Source organism: Cyprinodon variegatus, unplaced genomic scaffold, assembly GCF_000732505.1.
Source record: "Cyprinodon variegatus isolate N-32 unplaced genomic scaffold, C_variegatus-1.0 Scaffold22, whole genome shotgun sequence".
NCBI classification, from domain to species: domain Eukaryota; kingdom Metazoa; phylum Chordata; class Actinopteri; order Cyprinodontiformes; family Cyprinodontidae; genus Cyprinodon; species Cyprinodon variegatus.
In genome coordinates, this window is record NW_015150475.1 from 2,300,087 (window position 1) to 2,326,723 (window position 26,637).

The window sequence follows — 26,637 nt, forward strand, 5'->3', positions numbered from 1 at the left end:
TTCATTTTTCATAGGGGAAGTCTATTTAATTGTATTATGTTTTTATTAATAGTTATATTAATAACTACAATATAACTATTGATAATTATTAATGGTGCCTATCTACAGATGCATATAAAATTCATGTATTTACAAGAGCCATTTGGACAGTTTTGTAAATGACTGCAAAACTTTAAATTTGTTTTTGTGCTTCACAAATGCACATATTGTTAGCTTTCGTGATTCATAAACTAAAATAAGGTGGTCAAATAATGGCAAATTAAAGAAATATAGAGACTAAGATCCCTTTATACATCGGTGTGTGCATGGATGGTTGCAATAATGTTGACCATAAGCCAGTACATTACCAGTACCTGGTAGAGGCTCTACACCATCTCCTGCCTCAATTTATGGACTGCTTCAAACAACCACCATTCCTCTCTGGTTCTAAATATTGATAATTTTTTTCACGGAATGTTTAATAACAACAAAAGACGTTTAATTCAAGTGTGTATAGAATATTTCTTTTATTTCTATATTGTGAATACTTTAGACTTCTGTATAGACAGTTGTCACTCACGTTCAACTGGACATTGGTTTTGTACACAACAGTTCTGTAAACATGGTCCAGGAGATCCAGGCAGGGTGTATTTGATCACATTCAATAGACAAAGTAGCCCAGGGTACACTGAAGAATATCTTTTTTTTCTAAATAGTTGCTCTCAGGTAAACATTAAACATTTTAGGACTATGGACAGTTACATTTAAAATACTTTACTTTCACAATTTAAACAATCTGTTAAATACAAGATTAGATGTAACAAAAGAATATATTTATATATCATGTATTCCTATATACTTCACATATATTTGCTTTTTTTTGTATGACTTAATTCTATTTCAGCAAGAGTATTTTTTTAAAGGTTATACTCAACTTTTTTCCCCTTAGTAAAAAAAGAGAAGAAAAAAATCAGTAAAAGAACATCACTTCTAAAAGAAATATAGGCTATTTTAATTGTAATGAATACAAAAGTTATATGTTTAAAATGAAAACATAAAAGTCCCTGCTACGCAGTTACCATAAAATCTGATATACAATATATTGAAAGAGGTGTTTATAAGCTTTCAGTCCTCTGATATATATATTTTTCACAAGCAAAAGGTTAAAGGGTAAAAAAGTATCAACACATTATACACATCCACTCTCTTTGTCTCTTACTTTCTATCATTCCTTTTTTCATTGTTCATTAGCAGAATAAGCCACACATATTCGTTCTGCACAAAATAATAATAATAATAATAATAATAAGCAAAAGTTGCATAATATAAAACTATCAATAAAAACAATGCCATCTGTTTTGGTGAATTGAAGTTATAAGCTACTGTAGGCACTGACCAAGTCCCAGCTTAGTCTTTGAGACAAAGGCTGGGTACTAAGACTGTTTCAGGTCTTAATAATCCTTATGGTCTCAAACGGCTCTTTAAAGTCTTTGGTCTCATGCATCTAATATTCCCTTTTATATTCTGCAGTGTAACACAACTATTCTATTGGCCCTGTTTTTCTTTACTCTTGCTAATTAGGTGATTTTATGCAGCTTCATGGTGTTATTGTCAAACGGCTAAGTCAAAAATAAGAAGTTACTAAAACTGTTATAATCTCTGTTGGTTCCTGAGTTAACACAGTTGACTCTTTTTGGTGATGGATGGTGGAAAACATGGAGTGTCTCGCTTAATAAGGCACTGACAGAGATAAGCCTCTGTGCTAACAGAAGGGAAAGAACAACAGGTTTCTCAATACTGTAATTAATTAAATAGCCAGAATCTTCATCACCAGAACATTTTGGTTTTATGTACTGTATAGTAGTACAAGGCGATGAGATCAAAGTCTGATTTGTGACCCTTCCATCAAGTAATAGAGACATCTGTACATAACCATGGTAAAAGCTATCATTAATGAGGGCTATAGAAATCCATATGATTTTCCTTGAAGGACTGACAGTTATTATTTTAAACTAGCAGTGGTGGAATTCTTTCAGATGCTAATAGCTTTAACCCTGAAATGAAAGTGCCTGAAGCCATCAAAGGGATTGTGTAGTTAATGCTTGGGGAGAGGAAATCAGCTGCTGGGAGAAACTGGAGCCGACTGCTCTCCTTTTTTATCCAACCATTGGTGGCACACAGGAAATCCAAATGATGGATGACAGAGTTCTGGGTATTTGTGATCAAATGGCCAGCCAGTGTCTGAGCTAGAAAACAGAAGACAGATTTTATTAGATTTAGACATGTTGTTTTCTTTTCAGTAGCTTTTTTTTTTTTTTGTTTGCATGCAACCTAACATAATGTTTTGTTTCTTGTTTAAATGCAAACTACTGTAAATACATGTAGTATTTTGTACTTCCGAATGTTGCCCTTTCTATTTTTGAGTTATTGAGGCCCTTTCACACTAGATCAGGACTCTCCTATGGTCTCTGGAATTTGGAAGACAGTTCAAACATAACTGGGTCACCAACTATTCATCATTTTAGGCAAACACCCCCTACAGCACTCTTTATAGAGTTTACATATGTTTTTCCTGCTGACTATTGGACATCTAGCACAATAGTACACATTACATCTGGTATTACATACAAACAGAAATTTACAGTTTGTTTTTTTTTGTAAATATTGAAGCTTTATTTGATGACATTTTTTTGTATAGGAACAAACGTTCCTGAAGTTTTCCAGCTCTAAAGTTGTGCATAATTTTGAGAGGTGCACACATCTTCCTCTGTCTAAAAAGATGGTAGTATTGTACATGCTGATATCTATTTGCAAGCAGCAGGAGATTATAAGCTTTGTAAGGTTTTTGTTTATTTAATATACATTTTTTAATGTTGAGTTTAGATTATTCATCAAGACTTCGTTTTGAGAGTCTTGTTTTTGCAGAGCCTAAGAGTCCAGAAACTAAGATATTTGAGGTACAGCCATTTAACTGTTGGTGTGGTTAGCTTTTTTATTTTCCATTCGGTTTTTTCAGTTTATGCTTGATGTGTCAGCAAGGTCCTGCAATACGTGGCCCAATTATGTAATTCTAGCCTCTTTCTGTGGTCTGATTTTTCAGCACTGCCTTACTAAAACACAGTTCCACACAGAAAAACATAGCAGAATATCAACAGCTCCTACTGCTGAGGGTTCTCAATATAACATTGTATGAAGATCTTATGATTTTTTTTTTCCATAAATGTCTCCAAAATCAACAGACTGTGTACAGATTTTTGATAGAAATTACTGCCACATAAAGAGGTATCAAAAATATCAGAAACTGTGTTTTCTACTGTAACATGTATCATAGAATCCCAGGAGGTATCTCCAAGATTTCTTTGGCTTACTTTTAATGCCATTCTAAGGAGGCATTAACTTGCTTAATCAACTTTTACATTTTTCGAAGAACACAAACTTTATTAGACCTCAACTCACAAATACTAAAATTGTTTAAATACAAACTTCCTTGTACGGTTTTTCAACTTTCCGTCTTTAAATGGATGAGAATATGTTGCACTTACTTTGAATTGCCGCACATTTCCTTCGGCCACCAAATGATGCTCATGTTCTGGAGTGATACAGTAGGCTATTTTCTGCAAAAAAGTGATAGAAAAACAGCATTTAGATTTCTAAAGAATCTCAGAAACTCAGAAAATATGCTTTACCTTTTAAAACGTATTAAACTTTAACACCACACATAATATAAGCTTTTAAATGTTAATTTCCCTGTGCATTAGATAAGTAAAGATGAAATAAAACATGGGAAATATTTAGAGATTTTTTTCTCACAAAAACTTACAAGAAATATTTAGGCCCTACCTTTTGGATCAAAGAAATATTTATTTCATTCTGAAAATATAAGAAACATTGAACTCTCAAAAAGAACTGTTAATCGGATCTTGTAATCCCCCCCAGTGCAGTAAAGACAATACTAGTAGGTTGCCAACAGTTAAAAATACAGCCCTTCTCTTGTTTGATGATTGCAAAGACTGTGCTTTGATAATGAGGAACATGCTACAAGTTATTTCCATGTTCTTGAGCCAGGCAAAACATATTTTCTAAGATCTATTTTTATCCTTAGACCTTTTTCAAAAAAAGTTACATTTATATCTGATGAAGTACATGATTACTCATTGGGAAACCTAATAAAATATGCTACTCTTTGTAGTTTTATATATACCCTTACATACTGACCTGTTTGAAAGTTCCAGGAACACTGAAGAATTTATAGAAGGCATATAAGGGAACACACAGCATTGAGGACATTGCTACTCCCCAGCCCACAAGGTTGGCCCAATAAGGAAAAGTGTAGTCATCATACTTCAGTCCTCCTGAGGTCAGTGTACTGGCTATTACAACAAACTGTAAAAGTGAATAAAAAAAAAGAATAAAAAAGACAAATTAATTGTTGTGCATTTCCAAAAACATGGTACTTATAAAATTGGGGGTAATATTAAGATATTCCCAATTCTGTAAAACATACAAACACATACAGTAGTTCTCCTACACAACCTCTTTTGTCAGAAGAATTGCACACAGTGCTTTGAAAATTCATTTAGCATTTTTATTCATCTTTTAATATTGGCCTATGTATCCACACAATAAACCCAAACTCATAATAAGCTAATTTTTTTTTGTACCCTAAAGAAAATTAAGCAAGTTGTTTATCAAAACCAAACAATTGGCTACCATTGACAGCAAAATGTTTCTCTTGTGTTAACTCGTTTTGAATGAACAAAACAAAAGACTACAGTAGGCTTCAGGGGTCGAAGCAAAACCATGACAATATCTTTTCAGTGTCAAATTTACAGTGATGCCTTATGTGACACTCTTGCTCAAATTCTTTAATATGGTAAAAAGGGAGTATACGAAAGGAGTGAAAGTGTCTTTTCATAGTGTTTATCTTTTTATGCTTTCAAAGTATTGTGACTATGCATGGCTACTGCTTTGAGCAGCCTATGGTTTTGAGGTAACATGCTGATCTTAAGATATATGTTTTGCAAATGGTTAGGTTCTCTGTCAACCACTTAGGATTCAGATCTCCTGTATCTGTTTGCCCCAAGTAAAATAAAGCCACATTGACTAGATAATTTATTGCCCATACATTGTTCCTTCACAATTTGAATAGTTAGTTTTTGACTGTTTTTTGCCGATGCCTCAAAACTCCCAAAGTGACTGAGTAACGGATGTTAACACGTCAGCATAGAAATGTGACAGTTTCTCATGAAAGAAAACATGTTCATCAAAATATGTCAAGAAGTCAACATTACGGAGGCAGTTGATTTTGGAGCTGGATTAGGAAAAGCTTTATCACGCATTGTTGTGAGGCTGAAGGAGGGGTCAGAGAGACAAATGGAAGAGAAAGACTTGCTAGAGCGTGAGGGGGTGTAAATATGGAGAGGTTTGGACAAATCGGGAGGGGCAAGGTTATGGCTGGCCTATAAAATTAGGAGGAGTAACTTAAATTGAATCCTGAATTGGATGGCAAGCCAATGTAGCTGTTTTAGAATTGGGGTAATGTGATGAAAATAGGAGGTTAGGGTGATGATAAGGGGAGCAGAATTCTGGTCCAAATTAAGTTTATTGAGTGTTTTCTTTGGGAGACTATAGAGGTGAAAGTTACAATAGTCAAGATGGAAGGTGACTAGGCTATGATGGAGGACAGAGGTGAAGTGGGGACTGAAGACGAGAGTTAAGAAGGGAATAATGTGGTGAATGGTTGACAGAAAAGGTATACCTCGGTGTCATCAGCATAGCAGTGAAGTTTGATATTGAAGTAGTGACGGATAGAGCCGAGGGGAAGGAGAAAAAAAAAAGAGTGGACAGAGGAAAGGGCCCTGGGAGACACCAGAAGTAACAGGAGATTGAGTGAAATGAAAAGCTTTCATTTAAATGTACATGGTGCAGCAAGTTAAAATATAAACCGGACCAACAGAATACAAAAGGAACAAAGCCATTGGAGGAGGAGAGAGTGTGAAATGGCATTAAATGAGAGTTTCAGTATGGACAGAGGTCATGGAGAGCGTTGTGACTTTAACAAGGTATTTGGCAGTAAGAGGGGACTTACTATCTGGGGAGATAGCCAAAAACTTGAATAGTCTAACAACGGAAAATTATCTTGGCTGCATGGAGCTGATTTGTCAATTTAATCCTTTTTCAAAGGCTCATGCTGATAAATTTGGAAAGCCTGGCAGAGAGACTATATCCAGTCTTTCCCTTACTGTGTGTGAGCTATTTATCCAGCTGATGGGACAGAAGGTGCTGGAGAAAATCATCAGTAGAGTGAAAATAGCAAAGTATTTTGCCATCAGTGTCAACCCAACTAAAGACATCACACGTGTGGAATAACTGACTTTCATTTTTTGTTCTATATCACCAGAAGCTTGCATAGAGCAGGGATCAAAACTTTTCAGCCTGTAACGTCAAAATAACAGTGCAAATGACTGTTGACGCCCTAAAAATACTGTATATGTGTGGGGCTCTCTATCTTTTTAGAAAAATAAAAAATAAATATTTCAATAAATATCAATGTCTACTTATTTCATGGTATATTCATTTATTTCATGAGATACTTACATTTTTTTTTTATAATTCATGGTATATTTTGGACCACCATTTACATCAGGGATCACATCACAATGATCATAAAAACCATTCTAATCCCAATTTTGGGAACCCCTTTTATGGATGGATGGATAGATAGATATCCTTATGCAAGCAATTTAGATTTTTTTTTTATTCTTTGTGCTGTTGTCTTGACATTTTCAAAAATTTTTGAAAACCTTTGCCTCAAGCCCGATGCTTTGATTTATGTAACGTTGGTTTTCTATCTCAATACAAACATATAAACAAATCTTTTACATATTAAGAGTTGGAGAGATTGGGAAGTATATAATCTACAGCAGTACAGTTTTTCTTTCTTTCCTTTTAGCAATTATTGGCAAGCAGGTAAAATTCTAGCAAGCAGATTTAAATGTTACAAACATGTAAGAGTTTTTGGTTCTGGAGTGTCTGGAGTTCACACAGACCATCCATGTATGACTATCCAGCCATTTAAGTCAGTCAGGAGACAGCTACAATATGTAGATGCATTGGGTTGTTTTGACTTAAAATAACTAATATGCTAATAATGTGTTTTTCAACATATTTTATGCATTTATGGAATGAGCCCATCTTTCCCTTGTTCATTGACCCGACTGTAATGAAAATAGCATGGCTTCTCAATATGAATAAAATGTTCCTTTAAGGAAGGTTCATTTTTAGACCTTTTTTCTTCGCAATGAAAGAAAACAAAAAGTACAAAATAACAATGTGTATTTTTACAGATTTAAAGCTTTTTTGTCAACACTGTATTTCTTTTTTAACATTTTTTGTTCAAATATATTAGCACGTGTTGACATATCCAGTAGAGGGTATAGAAATCAGTTGTATTAAAGGAAGGACATGGCTGTCTGCACCCACAGCTGGATTATTGCAGACAGAGAAATGTGTTTCCTCAACGGCTCACAGGGTCTCAAACATTTAAATTCACTTGTCAGCAAAGAACTCAAGTGAATGAGTACCAAAGGTCAAAACACCTCCCTTTTTTCTCAACATGTCTCAAGGTTGGTTACTGATGATTGATTTTAAGTAAGTTTTTTGTATTTTTTACACACGTGTACTTCATCTTGTTACATTAATTCCATCTACTTATTCTTACTCTGATATGATAAGGGAAATTACTACTTAAAGTAACTTTAGTTAGTAAAAGTTATCAATTTATGTCACACTTTCTTGAGTGACTTTTGGTGTGGATAATACCAGAGGAAAGCAGTTGAATTTATTCCTATTTCTCTTACCAGAAGAAAAGCTGGACTGACAAATTTCCAGCACAGTCTCCAGTAAAGGCCTGGCTTGAAGCCCATCATTCTCTCAATATCTTCACTGAAGCGGTCCACACCTGCAGAGAGCATGAAAGGTTAAATGGCTACAGCAGATGGGGAAGTTGGAAAACAAGGATTATGTTGTTGCAACAAAATTGCAGCATGTGTTTTGTTTCAAGGGAATGCATTTCTTTTTTAACTTGAAACATCAGTCATGACCTGCTGATCCATGTGCTCACTCATTTCATCATAATTACAGTGATGTCACCCAAATATTGCACTTTTTTCTGCTTGCAATGTGATCCTTATTTCCTAAGTTATTGCTTTTGTCTCTTACATTTACAAGACCAACAAAGTGTTTACTTATAATGTTCTATTTTCTCTAAATTCTTACCATAAAACCATGCAACTCCAATTGCCTCAATCAGCACACCAAAAAGGATAGAGGTCCCTGCTGCGTACTTATCTAACAATGTCAGAATATAGATCCCACCCTGCAGAAAAAGACAGAAAAGAAGTTATAATCAAAAACTTAGATTTTATTTTTGCTTTTATACAATTTAAAATGGATTTATGCATGCAGGGTAGAACAATTACACACTGTACAGGGTACCATAATTCAAATTGCTCATTAAAGAATTACAGGTGATATATCCTCAAAATTCAGTTCTGAATATTAGTATTTGGCCAAAGACCAGTAAGTTTTGTTTTTATAACAAACTAATATCAATCCATTTAAACGTCCATGTACTGCAGTGTATATGCACCTTGTAATGGTCAACGCTTCTTTTGCAAGAATAACATCTTCAGTCTTTTCTGCTGAGGAACTGATCAGCCTGTGGCTCTGATGAGATGTGAAAAAAGCCTGAACTCCTGTTTTTTAATTCTAGGCCTCCTCAAATTGATGGTTAGTGCTTCTTTCCTTTCTACTGACAACACTTACGCACAACCCATATCAGGTGAGTTTTCTGGTTGATCAAGCATGGTACCATGGTCATTAAAGGATGTACAGTACTAGTGCTTTTGGTACTCTGGGCGATGCCAAGTCCTCCTCAAAAATGGAATCTTTATAAATTATTTCAACTGATAAAATAGATCAAGGACCCTACAATGACCTAACTCAATGCACAAGCGATCTAAAAATAAGTCAACATTTCTTAAATTAAATGCATTTACCCTTGATTTGAGTAGATCAATAAGATGAAGTGTCAATGGAATGATTTGCCAATGTAATGATTGGGATCCAATTTTTACTCTAGAAATAGATAATTAGATAATATGCACTTTAAATAAAACAATGCAATTGTTTTTTTTCCTATTTTAATTGTAAACTGTCTTGTTGAGTGTTGCATTTACCTCCTAAATTCAACAACAAATTCACTTTTTTGAAGAAAAAAAGACTTATCTAGATGTAGATTTTTTTTTCTTCTATAACTTTACTTAGATCTTCACAAAAATCTATCAATATGGTCCATGGTAGCTTATGTGTGATGCCTATGATATTGTTTCTTGAAGCACAGACTCATAGCATCTAATGTTATAGGTCTCCTCAAATCATTGAAAATTTTCAAAACCCTTTCATGATTTAGGTTATTGGAGTTTTCCTTAGATCTTTTTTTAGACTATACTTGGAAACTGCACTTTGTGAGCCACCAACTTCTTCAGTACAGCATATTTTGACCTTACTTTGGCTATTGGACAACTGTTATTCAGCAGTTATTCCTATTGCTCTACAAACCATGACAGCTATGGCATAATAGCTCTTTAATTAATCATTATTTTCTGTAGTATTCTAACTGAATTTGGAGTTTAAGTTCAGTCCAGAACTTTATTAACTGTAAAGGAAATTTTGCTTTACTGTAATGGCTAAAAACAACATAAAGACACTGAAAAATACAAAACCAATGAAGTCAGAACAATAAAAAAAATGAAAAAAATTAGAGCCTTTTGGATGATAAATTGAATTTTTTTTCTCACTAAAAATTGCCTTTTTAATGTTAACTGAGATGTATCTGAAAAAGGTCAACAACTCATTTATGGCTGTCAGTTGGCAAAAATTGTAATAATTTATGAGGAACAAGGATGAGGGTTTACAACATGTTCTCTCCTCTTAAGCGAGAGGTACATTTAGTCCATATCAGATACTGGCCATATGTGGAAAATGTTCTTGTTCCAATTAGATTTTTCTTTCTTAAATTAATACAAAACCACAGGAATCCCTTATGAAATCATTTAACATATTTTGATATCAAAGCTTTGCTTAACAAAAACTGTACTGTTTTTTTTTTCTGGCAGCAAATTAGAATAGATACAGTTTAATTGAATCAGAGACTGAGGTTCCTCTGACTGTTTTCTCATGAAGATATAAAATAATAAGACTTAAGTCAAGTGTATTCCAGATACACGGTTTCATAATGGAACAAAAAAACTTGAACTGTTAATTTAAATAATTTCACAGCATGTTTACCACACCTGTTTAGTAAACTAAGGTAATAAATGTAGTTTTAAGAAGCATCATAAATATTGATACTGACATTAGTAATGCATAACAGTGCAAAGAGGAAGGTTCCAAAAACTGTGGCAAACGTGAAGAGCTTTCTGTTTCTCTTGAGGATCTTGAAGTCATCTGACAGACCTGTAATAACCGCCTCCATGCCGCCCATCTGAGGAAAACAGACACAGACCTGATAGTCAGAGGTTTCTCTAAACCAGTGGAGCTAAAATAGATTGAAACTTGTACTCCTTTGGTAAATAAAGGTAACTGTTTTATAATAACATTAATGATAACATTTCTGCTATTATTGTCTGAATTATATTTGGGACATTTTAGACCAGAACAAAATCAGTTTTCGATTTAAATATAGTTAAAGAAAATGCCCCAACACTATGTTATTTTTTAAATTGTTAGGGTAATTATCACTGATTATGTGTGAGTTCATTAGCTGCCTGTTGCGTGTCAGAACTGATGTTTTCCCCAGTAGTTTATCTAATTAGGGTAGTTCCTCGGTCTGGCTATATACAGTTATAATATTCATTCTGTACGTGGCAAAGATTTGCGAATGCAATGAGAGAGGTGTCCTTCAGCTAAAAACAAAATGTAATATCTTGATGGGGCTGGAGCCATGGATCCTCATCTGAAAACGTGTATGATGTAATGATGTGATGATGTGGCAGACTGGAGTATAAAATGCTTCGCTTCCTGTTTGTCGCAGCCACTTCCCACAAAGTGACCCCTGTTGGTAAGCAGCTTCCTTCTGTAAGCCTAAGTAACTTCTCTGATCCGAGTAAGATTACAATTTCCATCAAAATCTGTTGTCATGCGTCATGGTTATTTAATACATATACCATATGAATTGTTCTTTAAAGAGTTTGTCCCAAGTGATCTCTTTTAGTAAACTGAACCAGAAAGAGAAAGCTTCAAGGTGTACACTTAGATACAGTAGGTCCTTTAACAAGGTCAGTTCTATTTGTCGTGAACAGATATTTCTGTTTATATCGTCTACATGCAGGATATCCGATATTTTATATGGCTTTGTTAAATGTTAACATGAATTATTTTTATTGCCAATAGATAGCTATTTTCTGCATGTAAAAACTACACAATGAACATTTTATGATGGTAAACATTTGGATATTTTCTGTAGATATTTGTTTTAGTACAAAGTTTGTTGTTTACACATGGGGATAACTCATAACTTCTGGAACAAGCAATTCTCCTCTAAAGCAGAGGGTGGCAGCAGTGGTACTTTCAATTGTAATGTCATTCCATTCATCAGCAACTGGAATGTCCTTTAAAAAATTTGACAACTTAATAGTAAGCATCTTAACCTTAAACTGATTAATTGTTCGAATCAATGTACTAATGTCAATGATGGCAAATACAGAAAGCCTGCTCTTTTCAGGGCAAGTTTTTGGGTACAATGACAAGAGAGAAAGCTTTGTATCTACAAGTCATCAAGGAGTGTGGAAGTCATGAAAAGAACGACAATTTAACAATTAATAATTGGTTAACCCATTACGTATTTATGTTATACAGATTCCCAAATAATTCATTTAAACAGATTTGAGGTTTAAATATGCGTGTAGATTTATTAGCGAGGGCTTTATGAAAATCTGTTCATTGTTCAAAGATTTAACTTGAATATGAAGATGTGAAGCTATGATGTGTGTTCATTTTCCTGTTGGTACAGTATAGCCCGAGCATTGAATAGTTGCGGAACCTATCAGTTGTCGGCTATCCCTGAGTGTGCATTGGTCCGGTCCGGTTAGCTCAATTGCATGTTATGTTGCTGCATGTTAAGTTGCTGGAATGTTTTTTTAAGCATCTATTAAATAGCTATATTTTTCTCAAAAGTTGATAAACAACTAAGGTTTGGGATGATTTGTTTTACTAGACAACAACTTGCTTGTATAAAGAATGGGCATATGTCAAAAGTTACACTTGTCTCTACTCTTTATTCATCAGAATATGTAAATCATTGAGGTTTTAACATTATGTTACACTCAGTAAATATTCTATATTTAATGACATAACAACTATCATCCACAAATTTCTCCAAAAGTGCTTTAGAAAAATATATTTCAGGTTTGGCTTTTCCTATTAATGGTGACCATCTCTGGGGTTCTACAGTGTGATTGTTCTTGGGATTGGTTGAAATTTGGCCAATCCATTGTCGAAATAATGTATAAAAAATATGCCAAATGAAATCCTAATTCTTCAGTGCAAATCTACTCTTCCATGCTCTGCTAGACTTTTAAACTTCACATTAAGTTGCACTTAACAAACTAAACAGTCAAACTGATCAGAAGACATTTATTATAAAATGCACGTCACTGATTGAGTTGTAGTGTTGGTTACACAAGTTACCAAACAGATAGCCATGCTGGTAGTTGCCATTCCTCCAACCAAGCTTTTGGAATGCAAATAATAAATTCTCAGCTCCGGTAATTGACTTTAATTGGCTGGCTCTCATTTTCTTCCAAAAGTCACTAATACAAATCCTGAAAACATGCCTATTCTGTTAGATTATTTATACCTGTGGAGTGGTTAAACAAACTCACCGAACTATCAATGCCCAAAGTTAGCAACATGATGAAAAACACAATAGCCCAAAATGTTGAGCCTGGTAGTGTTGCAATTGCCTCTGGATAGATGATAAATACCAAACCTGCCCCTGTAAGAACAAAAAGAAATTATTAAGATTCTAATGGGTCTTTAGAGATAATATAATTGTATCACTATAGTCTTACTTACCTTCTGTTGCGACATCTTGCACACTGACGTTATGTTTTTTAGCCATATATCCGAGCACAGAGAATATTGCAAATCCTGAGAAGAAACTGGTGATGCAATTCACTGTGCTGGTCAAGAGAGCATCCCTGGGTTGAAAAATTGCAGAAAAGTAAAAATGGTCTTTGGCCATGAAAAGTTAGACAGAAATATATTTTCTATTTTACTTTCTTGCTTTCTACAGTTCTGAAGTCTGGCTTAAGGGGTCATAAAGACTAAGTTGAATATTTGCCGCTCTACTTCAACTAACGTCCTTTGACTTACTCTGTGAATGATTGTTCAATTACATTTTATATACATTACGCGCCTTTAAACTTAGCTTTGTTTACTTTACATACTCCATATCAACTGGAACCTACAAAGCTCCAGGTTTAGTGGTTCAATGTATAATTAGAAAGCTCTTCCGTGACCACTGACAAAATAAATAAGGTCACAATGACCTCAGCCACCTCCTGGGTTTAAGGAGCAAAAGCCTCTGAATGAGCAATTTCCTTCCATTTGACTTCCCTTCCACTTTCCTTGTCTTCCTAGTTGTATGAGCTGTGAACAATTTATAGATGTTTTCACTGAACACCGCTGTCCTGTCCACTTATTCTGATCATTAGTCAGGTATATAAAAGGAATTAAGACAAATCTTTAGTAGGGAAAGAAAAAAATGACAAGACTAAGTAGTTCATTAGATTCTGAACAATATGTTACAAAATGTCTGAAAAAAACATTTAAGCAGTTTGGTGATCAGCCAAAGTGTATTATCATTAGGGATGCTCCAATATGGAATTTTAGGCATATATTGATAGCCGATGATAATATTGTCATTACGGCCGATACCCAATATTCACCAAATTTTTAAATTATACACATCTCTACCCTTTTGACATCATGAAAAACCCACCATTACTTCTCTACTTCAAATAAGCACCCACAATTTGTTAATATCAACCCAGTTTTACTAAAAAGAACAATATCAACATGTTTAAAAATTACCGACATTGACGATGTGAATGCTGATATATCCTGAATCCCCAGTTATCATCTGTTGTTTATATTGTTCCTTGCAGTTCTATGCTTCTATAAAGATGCATTGTTTTAATCATGTCTTCTAATTGAGCTTTCTAAACCAAGTTTTTCTATTTGGAAGCATTAGTAGTTTAGTGTTTGGTGGCCATATTAATAAATAGTATTTTAAACAGCAAGGGCAACACACTGACATATTTTGACATTTTATACTAATGTCAATAGCCAGTCATGCCAATAACAGCAACTCAAAATTAGTTTCCTAACCTTAAACCTAATCTATGAACTCATGTTTGAGTCTCACGTTGTGGCAGTTTTTCAGATGTCTTGCACAACCTGGATTAATTTTCACTGTAAATCAGGTGTAGAGAAAATAACCAAAGTTCATAGGTCATTCCAACAAGCATATGTTTTACAGAGTAAACAGCTGATTTACTGAAGCACAATTCCCTGCTAATTTTGCAATAAGAGCCAAAACTATGATTTTAATCTCAAATATAATATATTTAAACTTATTAGAACAGCTTGAATTCTTGGCACAGACATTGATACAGCACAACATAAAATTTTTTTATATCTATTCACACACTGTCACCTCAGTTAGAGCCTTGCCAAATTTCCCTCATTTACATAGGTTCTTATTGTTAGCATTGGCATAAACTGCATTATTTCCACGGCTGAAAATCCCTACTACATTGCCATTATGAGTTACAGTAGCCGTAATGACAGATAAAAAAAAATGTCTGGCTAAGTCAAAAATTATCAAAACATATTTTACTGCATTGTCCGCTGTTTATATCATAGTCTTGTTGTATTATAAAATTCATGTGTATTTCAACTGGAATTGCTCTACCTCTAAAATCCAGAGTAAATTGATCACTTTTTTTTTTTTGCCATAAATGAACTACCTATCTACACTGTTTGTTGTTTTTGTTTTGTCTGTTTCTTTTGAACTTGTTTAACCTTGTTAATTAAATTTTGTTTAATTGTTTTCAACCTCAAGCTAGACTTCCTCAGGTAACAGCATTTGTCCTAAGCAGCACCCCTACAGCAAATCAATTTTTGGAAAAGATAAGCTCACAACCTTGTGTCTGCTGTGTTTAGAAGAACAGTGGCTCTGTGAGACAAAAACAAAACAAAAACACACACACACACACACACAGAATAAAAATAACAGGTATACCAGATAAAGGTTGAAACCTTTCCTGGTCTGTACTTTATCTGTCCTTAAATGCTAGGACAATAACGTAAACTAGACAGATTAGCATCACCAATGTGTTGTGAAAATGTTTTGGACACACTGCTTAGATGTAGGATATTCCTCTGGGCTTGATTATCAACAATTTACTGTGAACTGCCTTACCTGTAGCAGTTGTTGTTAAACTTGTTATAGCTGGAAAACGCAATAAGGACACCAAAACCTGCTCCCAGAGAGTAGAATATTTGGGTAGCAGCATCGATCCATACCTACAGGTTAAATAACACATTTTTTTTTTTAGTTTTTCCATCGAGAAAATATGAAATAGATATACAGTTTGAATAATTAGTTTTCAAAAACTGTGGCGAAGTTTTTTTGTTGTTTTTTTTTTACAGTGTCCTGTCTGGCAATGTGGCAATAAGAATAATTGTATTGATGCCAAAAAGAGCCCAACAGATTTTACTTTCACAAGTGTAGCAGTATGGTAATTGCGGTTTAAAAACTTTGTGGTGAAGTTTTTAAACCGCTATTTCTGACCTCTAGGTTGTTGAGTCGGTTGAAATCAATATTAAGGTATGCCTTGATCCCTTCTGTGGACCCTGGTAGAGTTATGCCTCTGATGAGCAACACAAACAGTACGATATACGGCATAGTCGCTGTGATGTAGACAACCTAAAATATTCACATGACAAATAAACAATATGGGTCAGCATACATGATCAAAAAACACATGAATAGTCTCTTTCCTGTGCTCAACCTCTAAACATTGAAAATTACATAAGCACATTGCTATATAACATACATTATAGTGATAACACTGTTTGTATATTCTTAACTAAGCGTCTGTTAAATACATTTTACCCCCAATAACTATATAGGCTCTCTTGCCCTAGGAAAACTTTTTATATGTCACTTTCTACATCAATAGAAAGTTTTATTTAAGTTTTTAAATTGCACAAAAAAGATGCCCTTTAAAAATGTATAGAGGACAACACTTGAGATTATATTAATTATTGTAATGGAATAATTACAGCAATACCAGCAGTCTTCTATTCAGATGAAGCAGTGGGTCTAATGCTGCAGTGAATACTGGATCTGACTTGAGACTTACAGTAGTGTAATAATAAAGGCTGTGAAGACCACTTTTACCTATAGGCCAATGTAACACTTAGTTATTGGTGGACAGATCTGGCCTAGATGTCACGCTATGTGGTTCAGCAGGTCACTCTGCTGCTTTGGTGTTAATGATGTACATTTTACTAATCATCTTGCTTTTTGTGGGTTTTTTTCGTGTGTTAATGAAGACAAACTATAAATACTAATGATCATACCAGAAACAATTACTCCCAACAGTCAGAGCCCGAAGACTTTGTAATAAAATACTTTGTCGACAAATCCTACAGGATAATAGATAGTAACAATTTAATTTGGTTTCAAAGTCCTGTTTAGCCATAGCAATCACTGTTTAACACTTCCTCTAAACTACAATGAAAGTTATGCTTAATACAACTAGATACAAATGCTTCTAAGAGTTATTAAAACAATTCCAGATGATGCAAAGGGCCCATACCTTGCCTGAAGACTTGACACCTTTCCATAAGCTGAAGTAGAGGATGAAGACAACCACAACTAAGCACAGAGTTAAATCCCAGCGAGGCAAGCCCAGGTCCTGGATACCTCTACTTTCATGGAGATGCAACACACCCCGTCTGCATTGGAGAGAAAAATCCTCTTCAGCCTATTGTTTGTTTGTTTTTTTCTCTTTTTTTAATGATGTAGACAGGACTAAAAATGTACATTTCCTTATGCTTTATTATCATAGAACTCTGCTCTGAAATTTCATGTTTTAGAGTATAAGCTGAACAGAAAAAATTATATATATATCAAATAAAATATTTGAAATACTATAAATGTTTTACTGGCCTACAATGGTATTCAGTCAGAAGGATAGAAAATATTTTACTAAATTAAAGTGCCAAAAAACAACAAAAAAGGAACCTTTTAATTTTCTATTTTCTGTTTGACTCATGGGTTTTACATTTTCTGAACATAGTTCTTAGAGCAACCGATAAGTAAAATTAAAAAGCAGTCTAACTGTGGGTTGACAGTGGCTCAGCTCAAAAAGGGGTTTGCCCATAACCAGTGGTTTTCCGTCACTCCGTCTTTCTTAAATGTTATTGTTAGTTAGAAGGCCTGGTGGCACGTGTAAAGCAGCTCCGCTTCTGTCAGTCTGTCCCAGGGCAGCTGTGGCTAAAGTGTACTTTACAACCTTTAGTCAGAATGTGGGTGTGAATGATTAATTGTAGAGTAACTTTTAAGTCCTCCTAATGAATAAAAGTGCTTTTTCGTGTAGCACTTTGAATTGTCTTGCCACTAAAATGTGCTACATAAATAAAATTGCCTTGGCTACACAAGTACAGGGCATAAACCATTTGACAGCATTTACATAAATAGTTGAGAGAAACAAATATATAAGATAAGGTTTTGGCCTTGGGTGTTACTGATCTACTAATTAGACTGATAATTGTATTTGATTTAAACAGCTTTGGAACAAGACTCATCCACATGCTTTAATGCATATGTATATTTTGTATCAAACAGAGCCGTATAGGTAAGACACTGGGATTTTACTTTAAAGCAGTATTCTTTAGATAGATATCAGAGCTGAAGGGGAGGGCTTTAAAAAATATATTTCAATGCTAACATTTAGGTAAAGTTTGCTGAGACTGTACAGGAAGTCACATATATGTTCCCTGATTTACGTGACCAAACAGACTCATAAATGAAGTAAAATGTTTTATATTAGCTATTGATGGTTTTACCTCATTTTTGAAGTAAAATCATCAATATTCCATTGTTAATATCAAACATTTTGTTTAGCCAATGCTAAAGCAGGTCTACATGGTCTGAACTACTTCATAATGCAAATAAACAAGGGAAGACAAATGGCAGCTCCTTTCCTGTCTAAATATTGCTTCCTTCTGCAAGCTCTTAATGGAATGCCTGCTGCAAAGTGTCTATGCTAATAAGAATACACTTAGCTATCTGGTATATTTCTCTTAGTGACGATGAGAATTTAGACAAGGTAAAAGTACTTTAGAAACCATTATGAGCACTCATCTGTCCCTGATAAGAAGTTCTTGGAGCATGGTTTTCAAGGGGAATTGCTTTTCAATTGCTTTTACAAGAAGAAAAAAACCTCCCTGACACCTGGCACTTCTCAAGCCTAAAGGTATGTAACATTTGTTATGTTTATCTGTTGCCTAAATTGGGTGGATGTGCAGCTGAGAATTCTTTTAACAGGTGAAATAACAGGAGTATTTACAGACACTGATCCGATACTGTTATCCTTCTTTAATATATAGATTTTAATGTGGTGAATGTGAAATTAGTACTGCTGTTTTCCCACTTCTGCTTGATGAACGAGAGGAGGTTGTTTATTTTAGCTGCCTTTTTTCAGTCTGTGGAGCCCATGCTTCATCATTTTGAACCAACAATTTTGCAGTTGTCCAGAGATTTCTATTGGAAGACATTTCAAAGAAAAACCTTAAGCAGGGTTGTTTAATCCTGCTCCACAAGGCCTACTGTCCTGAATGTTTTAGTTCTTTCTCAGCTCCAAAAGACTTGATTCAAATGATTGCAGTCACCCATCATTAAGGGCTACATAGGCCTGGTAAACATCAATGTATATAAGTCAGGTGTGTGGAGGCAGGGAACAATTAAAACATCCAAGGCACTGCTTCCTGAAGAACCTGTGCCAGTTTATTGGTAAGCCTGTCACAGATCTTCCCAAATATTTAACAGGGAATAAAAAGTACTTGTCCAAATATTTATCCACTGTTTTACTTAAAATCCACTTGCAGTGTTTGGTGCCAAGAAGCTCAATGTTAGTGCCATGTGAAAAGTCCTAGTGGTGCTTGTCAAATTCCACAAGATTACGTTTGAGAGGGTAGGACAAAGAAAGGCTCTGTCTTGGACCGTTCTCAGACAAAAGGTCTCACACTTTAATCCTAGAGTGCCTGTGACCTGCAACTTTTAGATGAGTTTCTGTCTCAAAACACCTGTATGAGATAGTTATGTTATTGCATCTCTGTAAAACCTGACACCAGGATAGGGAGACATATGATTCAGGAATAGATGCATTGAAATGAATTGTAACTTGTGGTCAAGTAATTCTGCCATCTATATTTTTTTACATAAGACAATTAATACAGTATTTTTTTTTTTATGTTGGATTTTCTGAAATGTATTAATATGACATTTGGCTACTGCAGAAAGATAAATGTTTCCAAAGCTTTTTTTTTCCTATAAATCTCATAGCTATTTATTTTTCACCTAAAACAATAATAAAGTAAGATAAATAAATTACATAATGTAAGTATTAATATTAGTCCTGTTTGTCTCTGGGTTGCACTGGGATGGACTGGCGCCCTGTCCAGGGTGTCAATGTCTGAAACATGCTTCTAGAGAGGGAAAATTCAAAGCTGTCCCATTTTGGTATTGTGGGGAACCCATATGCATATTAGCACCAACAAACTGCCAGGTTTGTGCATGCAACCTAATCCTGGACTTGACTCTTTTCCTGACATTGCACAAGCAACAGTAATGAGGGTCTTCAGAGTTCTGTTTAGATTTCAGAGGTTTCTAAAATTGGTATATATTCAGTTCAGAGCATTGTCAAAGCTGTATGTATGATGTGTTGTGTACATAGAATTATTTTTAATTGAAAAACCGTTTGCTTTGTTTGTCAGTGAAATATATGCTTGGGGTACAGAGCAACCTAAATGCTCTTATTTTTTAGTATTTCAAGTTTTAAACATCCCTTGCTCCTCCACCTGTACTTAGACCATATAGAAATTAACCCCTGAGAGTCTGTCTTAGCTAAAACCTATTGGCACATTAAGCCTGTAGGGCCTACCGGAGAGCAATCAGTGGTTAAAAGGTTAAAATACATTTATAGTTTCCAATGATTCTTCTTTTTTCTGTTTGAGGGGGTTGATGTTTATAGCCTATTTATGTGCTTTCGTCTTAAGTAATAAGTCAGCTAAACCATTAACATTTTAGGTGTTTTTGATGTATTAAGCAACCCAGTTTGAAAGCTTAAACTCCCCGTTAGAAAAAGTGCTCAGGTCAGTCCTGACGTCAGCATGAAGGAATGTTCCATTTGAGAGTTTGCTTTAGCGTTAAAAATTTCTTCAAATGACGGCTTTCCTACAAACAAAACTCATGAATGTTGGTGGATGCAGAGGAGTGTGAGATGTGAAGCAACTGAATTGTTGACTCAGTTGTCCTCCCTCATGCTGTGCCTTGGCTTTGCTCCTGTTCCTAAAGCTGTAAGCAGGAGGATTTATTATCCCCTACAGTGGCAAACCAAATGGAAGATTTGTCTCAAAGTGTCTTATTGTTTTCGGGCTGCATATGTTCTTATTCTTTTATGTAAATAATATTTGAAAACAGGATGAAAAGTTATATTTTCCCTCCTGCTTTTATTAGTCTTTGTCTATAATGTGTGTCGTAATTCGGCAATGAAGCTTTTATGTGAGTGCTGTAGCTACTTGGTTAATAAAAGTGTTTACATACCTTCAACATATCAGGTTTGGCATTTCATGGAAAACTGAATATAACCTAGGGATACTGTTTAAATAAACACTGAGAGCTGGAGTGTTGCTTAAAAGAATGGGACCAGGTCTTTATTAATATCAGTTATTGGTGTTGATGGTGTTCAACGTATTCTGCACTTCAAGCCTTACATGTGTCCATTGTATTGTCTAAGTCATCCCACAGACTTCCTCTGGGCTACACAGTCTTCACAGAAGCTGAGGAAGAGCTGGCTGTCTTTGAAGTATAAACAGATGGAACTCTTTTCAAGCACTTCAAAGAGTGCATTTGAACTTTTTATGTATACACTTTTTGTAGTGCAAACACTTATAGTTGGACAATTTTAGGTTTCTATACTTGAATTTCAGTCGCTGGTTGCCCTATTTCTACAGAGAGGAGCTAACCAAAATAAGAGTTGAATTAATGAACACAATCATAAAAAAGGAAGCCCTATGCTCTGATAACTAACTCAGCTACATCTTCATGAAAATCATTATATGCAAGGAATTAATGATAGTAGATGACAGGTTAATTTCAAAGATTACACCAAATAAAAAAAAAACAATCATATTTCCAAGATAAGCTGAAAATACCAACTTTGGACAAAACATTTATAATTTATAAAATCAACAACTCACTCTTTACTCCTGTTAGAAAGATGGAGATGAAATGTATTTTACAAGGGTTACATTTAAATAAACTGGTATTAATTGCATTAAAAATACATTTTGCCCAATTATCCACAAATCATCTGTTGTGCATTGATTACTTAGCAGCAGTGAGCTTAGACATTTTGGGGAGTTTTTTGTTTTCTTTTATACAGCTTTTACCATCCTCTCTTCTACACATCATGACAAAATATGCAGAGTTCCTCACCAAGCCTTGTTTGGCTTAGTTCCATTATTTTTATTTTTATTCATATGCTTTAGTAGTAGACAAGCCCAAAGTTAGATGAGTATTTTATTGTAGGTATTTCATGACCTATAATAACTGAAACACATGTACCAAACTTATGTTACATGCTCTTTCTTCTATAACATTTTAAATAATTGTTAGAAATAGGTCCCATTGTCATATCATTCTCTAACAGGTGGTAGATGATGACTACTAGACTACTAAGGAGCAGTTTCAGACCACAATCACTTCTTAAGTTATTTCATTTGAATCATTAGGATGGGCTGCATGGTCTGTACAGTTGTTAGCAGTGTTACTTTTCATCTGAAAGTCCTGGTCCTGCATGTGGTCTCTTTCATGTCTAACACCAATGTGTTTTACTCACATTAAAAACAAATTCAGCTTACCTTAACTGGGGAACTTAAATTGCCCTTAGATGTAATTATGTATGTGCATGGTTGTCTGTCCATTTGGGTAACCTATCTCCCTCCTCTCCTGCATGTTGACTGCTGGAGTTAAGCAGGAGCAAATGCCCCAGACCCAAAATGCTATAAAGATAAGCAAGTCAGTAAAATAGACGACTGGGATTTTGATGCCATCGCCAGCATTACTGCTAATAAGGATTAATGAGGCATTTTTAGCAATTCAGAATGTGGACTAACAAACATTCTCTACTGCCTCCGGTGTCTTTTTACTGCTGTGATAAAAAAGGAAATTAATTTAGAATTTGTTAAACATCTTGAGAAGCAATGCGAATAAGCACAGAAAGTTACTATAAAGTCATCAGATTTTACTTACTCATAGTATTCTGCTGCTGGGGTGATCTTGTACTTGGCATAAGTACCATTGCCAAGGACAGACCCATTGATGTGTTCAGGGTCAGTGCAGTTTATGCTGTTCCAGATGTTGCCGCATTTCAGCCATGGAAGCTCACGTCTCATGGAGGAGAACAGGTAGTGGAGCGACCAGGCAATGATGACATTGTAGTAAAAGCCAACATAGAGGGCTATGACAATGACTGTGTAGCCAACACCTAAGGGGGAAAAACATGAATGATAGAAAATAACAGATTATGAAAAGTGAAAAATATTATATGAAATAATTAATACTCTTAAAATCATAAGTCTGTTTTTGTTATTACTGTTTTTCATTGGCAGAAAGCAGAGATGTGTACAGTATAAGACTTATGTTGATTCTTGTGAAAATATGTTAATTCATCCAATTAATCTCGTTATTAGAGACAGCCATTTATTGTGTTGTTTTTAATTGGGGTTTTTCTTGACTTATTTCATGACGTATTCTCAGTTTTCATCAAAGTTATAGAAGCAGGTGCATGTAATACCACTGTTATCTGTAAACATCTCAAAACCTGAAGTATTGCTATCTACAAAGCATAAGCTCTAACCGTTCATCATTTTGATCTCTTTTAGGGTAGAACATGAAGCCTGTGTTGTGTTATTCCATCTCTACTGGAATGTGATTTCTTTACATGAAACAGAGAAGCCTCATAAACCCTTCACCTTCTCGTTCTGCGCAGGAAAATAACAAACCCGCCTGCCTTGGTGCTGAAGCCAACAAAAGCACAGACTGGGGCTGTTTTAAAAGATACTCATCTGATAGCAACTCAACATCTTCTTAGATCTTATAAAGTTTACGAAAAAATTGAAATATGTTTATTGCAAATCTACTAAGTGCATAAAATACAAAATTTATTTTAACACAGTTGGATTTCATGCATGATTTGGACTGTACAGATGATCTCAACCAGAGAAATTATAAAAAGTGGCTGTTTTTCTGTATTTTTTCCCTCGTTTCTTTAATGCTGGCATGTATGACAACATCAATTTCCCTCACTAAAGTGAAACAAAATGTTGCAAGGGGAACAGAATGTTGCAAGTACAATTAGAAAGAATAGGTGACCCGCTGTGGCAGGTTTTAGTTACAAGGGGCTCTTTTGGACCTCTGAGGGGGGTACCGGAGAAGAACAAAGGGATGAAAGCAAAGGGCAAAGACACTTGAGAAGCCAATGAAGAAAGAACATGCTGATCTACAAGATTAAAATGTAACAAAGAGACTGAAGTCAATAGATATAACGTTTTCTTTTTATTGTAACTAACTCTTAATCTGAGTCTTGCAAATCTGTATTTGTGAAAAAATATCTACCTTTAAAGATGGGGCATATTTTCCAAACTGTAGCTGCCCCCTCCCGGTTGTACTGGCCCAAGGCAAGTTCCATGTAGAACAGTGGCATCCCAGCAATGAACAGGAAAAGAGTATATGGGATTAAAAAGGCACCTGAAAAACAGAAATAATGGGAGTCAAGTTTTCTTTTTTTTTCTTTAGCATATTTACTTTCAGTTTAGATTATAGGTTAAAAAAAAACAAAAACTGTTACACTTCTTCTTGCTGCTAACAAGAGTGTCAGCGCTGAGGATAAAAAAAGGGAACCAGAAGGGTTAGGGGGGTTCGATATTCTTAGAAAAATGGTGGGAAGGCTCAAAGCTATTTTCATGCTGTGCTTCAGAGGCACATCCACACCAGTGGAAGCTCAGATAATGGAATTGCTATTGACACTGTCCATCACAGGTTTAGCATTATCTTCAGTAATGAATAAGTATTCACTTGAGGCTTATTTAAAGGCAAGTTCAGCACTGATAAGGAGCACAGAAGTTGCAGAGAAAAACATGCAGATCTTTTTTATATTATTTACATTTGAATGGGGTACAAAAACAAACAGAGGACAGGGCACAGCTTCCAGTCAGGACTCAGTTGTCATTGATGTGGGAGGTTAAAAAAACAACCCTATTTTAAGCTATCCTTTGTCGGTTTAGCTACACAAACGTATTATTTTCCCTTTCACCACAATGTGGGTTCAGCATTCAATTGTTCTTGAATCAGCTGTCAGACATAAACATAAACCCAAAGAGCACTCAAACAGAAAAAAATATTATAAGAGGTTGAAATGTCAGGGCATAACTTACTAAGGCATTTCTTCAATTTCAGAAAACACAAAAATATTCAGCTTAACACTGTTGTCTGAAAATATTATTGAAAATGTATCCATAAATATTATAAATATTTACAAAAATAAAATGACCAAAAAAATCTTAATGAGATCCAAACTGGAAAAGCGTTTGCTTATAGATCTGGAAAGTTCATATAAATAAGGTAAAAGTCAAATCATAATCTACAGTTGACAATAAGACAAAAGAAATATAAAATGGGTTATTTACTCAATCATGAATGAAAATTCACGCTTTCCTATTTAAACTCAATTTCACCATTTAAATTTCACAAATTCTCGGCCTTAGGTAAAAAGTAAATAATACATTTAGTTTTACTTGTTGTAAAATAAATAAATACATTCTTGTTGTTATTAGAAGACCATATTGTTGTTATTATTAGTATTTTTATTAATAATTTACGCGCATTAGTAATGAAACACAAAACTCACTCACCTCCTCCGTTTTTGTAGCATAAGTATGGAAATCTCCAAACATTAGCCAAATCCACTGCAAAACCAATAACGGACAAGAGAAAGTCTATTTTCTTGCCCCAAGTTTCTCGGTCGCTCTCTGGAGGCGCTCCGGGCAAACCTGCGTGGTTTACAGGATTGGAAATAATGCAGGAGCTGGTGTACTGGACTCCGTTCTGGTCCTTGACCAGTATCAATTCTACCTCTTTCTTCTCCACATCGCACTGTTTCAGCGGTGCGACCGATGAAAGTTTGTGTTCTGGTAGAATCTGGATGTTCATCTTCTTTGCAATGAGTAGCGCACTCACCGGCGCGATGCTCTCACAGCCCCCTGCGGGTTCTGGTAGGGCTGTCTATCTAAGTTAATGCGCTGGACTGGGGATAAAAGTATCGCTGACAAAAACAGTGACAAAAGATTGTTCTCCAGCTTAACTACAGGTGACAGCTCTTTGTACATCAGCTAGACAAGAGAAGATGAAAAAAAAAATGTTGGGAAAGGTTTGGTGTTCGCGCGTAAAGTTTACGCACTAAGGAAATCACTGTTTAGCCTCAACTGGGTAATAAGCGACAGAACTTTGTCTATAGGAGACCGACCTGATGCCCATGTGCTTCTGCTACAAGAACAGTATTAAAACGGAACATGATCTCTAATTTACAGCAACAGAAAGTGCCAAAAGAAATCTGCTCCAGTGCGTCACCAAACGTACCGAGCAAAGAACCAAGATTTAAGACATATTAACAGGCAGCAGTCAAAGATAAAAAGGTCCTAGAATATGGGTGAGTTACTAAAGCAGTAGAAAGCTCTTCAGTTTAAGGCTGCTCTCCCGTACTTCAGAAAGCTACTGACGCGTCTCCATGACCCGATGCTGTTGCGCTGTGGATGCATCTGAAGGAAGACAGCCCTTTCTGAAGGAACTTTGAGACTTGCCTTCTCAAGCAGAGACGATAAAAAAAAAGTCCTAGCTTTGAAATCCGTTTCCTCTCTCTCTTCCACGTGGTATTTTATAATTGAACATTTTCGTTTCCTATGTTTAATGTCATTTTGGCATGATCGGCAAGTTCTAAACTTTCAGCTTCTGAAAAGGTATGATAATCCAGTATCCAATATGATCAAATATAAATATATATCAAATCAGTTCTGTATGTTATTCAGCTGTTTGCGGTTTTGATACTGAGTTGGATTTTATTTTGCTTGTTTGTTTGTTTTTTCTTTCTTTCCCTCTCTTTCTCTCTTCCTCTCTGTATACACACAGGTATATATATATATATATATATATATATATATATATATATATATATATATATA

At 35.0% G+C, this 26,637-nt stretch overlaps 1 protein-coding gene across 1 annotated transcript; it reads right to left on the reverse strand.

Moving 5' to 3' along the window:
• Positions 1 to 492: 492 nt before the first annotated feature.
• Positions 493 to 26,243, reverse strand: LOC107095643 (sodium-dependent noradrenaline transporter-like). Its single transcript, XM_015391827.1, has 14 exons — positions 25,315 to 26,243; positions 24,020 to 24,151; positions 22,655 to 22,889; positions 16,935 to 17,073; positions 15,902 to 16,036; positions 15,530 to 15,633; positions 13,117 to 13,241; positions 12,924 to 13,036; positions 10,397 to 10,525; positions 8,257 to 8,356; positions 7,839 to 7,939; positions 4,195 to 4,362; positions 3,522 to 3,593; positions 493 to 2,225 (listed from the first exon to the last, which is right to left on the reverse strand). The coding sequence occupies exons 1-14, from the start codon at positions 25,610 to 25,612 to the stop codon at positions 2,202 to 2,204; spliced, it is 1,875 nt and encodes a 624-aa protein (XP_015247313.1). The 5' UTR covers positions 25,613 to 26,243; the 3' UTR covers positions 493 to 2,201.
• Positions 26,244 to 26,637: the final 394 nt, after the last annotated feature.

What these genes read in the sequence shown, in the direction of transcription:
- LOC107095643 (XM_015391827.1), bottom strand. Translation starts at nt 25,612, where the DNA reads ATGAACATCCAGATTCTACCAGAACACAAACTTTCATCGGTCGCACCG. An exon ending in AATATGCCCCATCTTTAAAG is followed by an intron (nt 22,890 to 24,019) that starts GTAGATATTTTT and finishes TTTCCCCCTTAG; the next exon opens with GTGTTGGCTACACAGTCATT. An exon ending in TTTAACAACAACTGCTACAG is followed by an intron (nt 13,242 to 15,529) that starts GTAAGGCAGTTC and finishes TTTTCAACCCAG; the next exon opens with GGATGCTCTCTTGACCAGCA.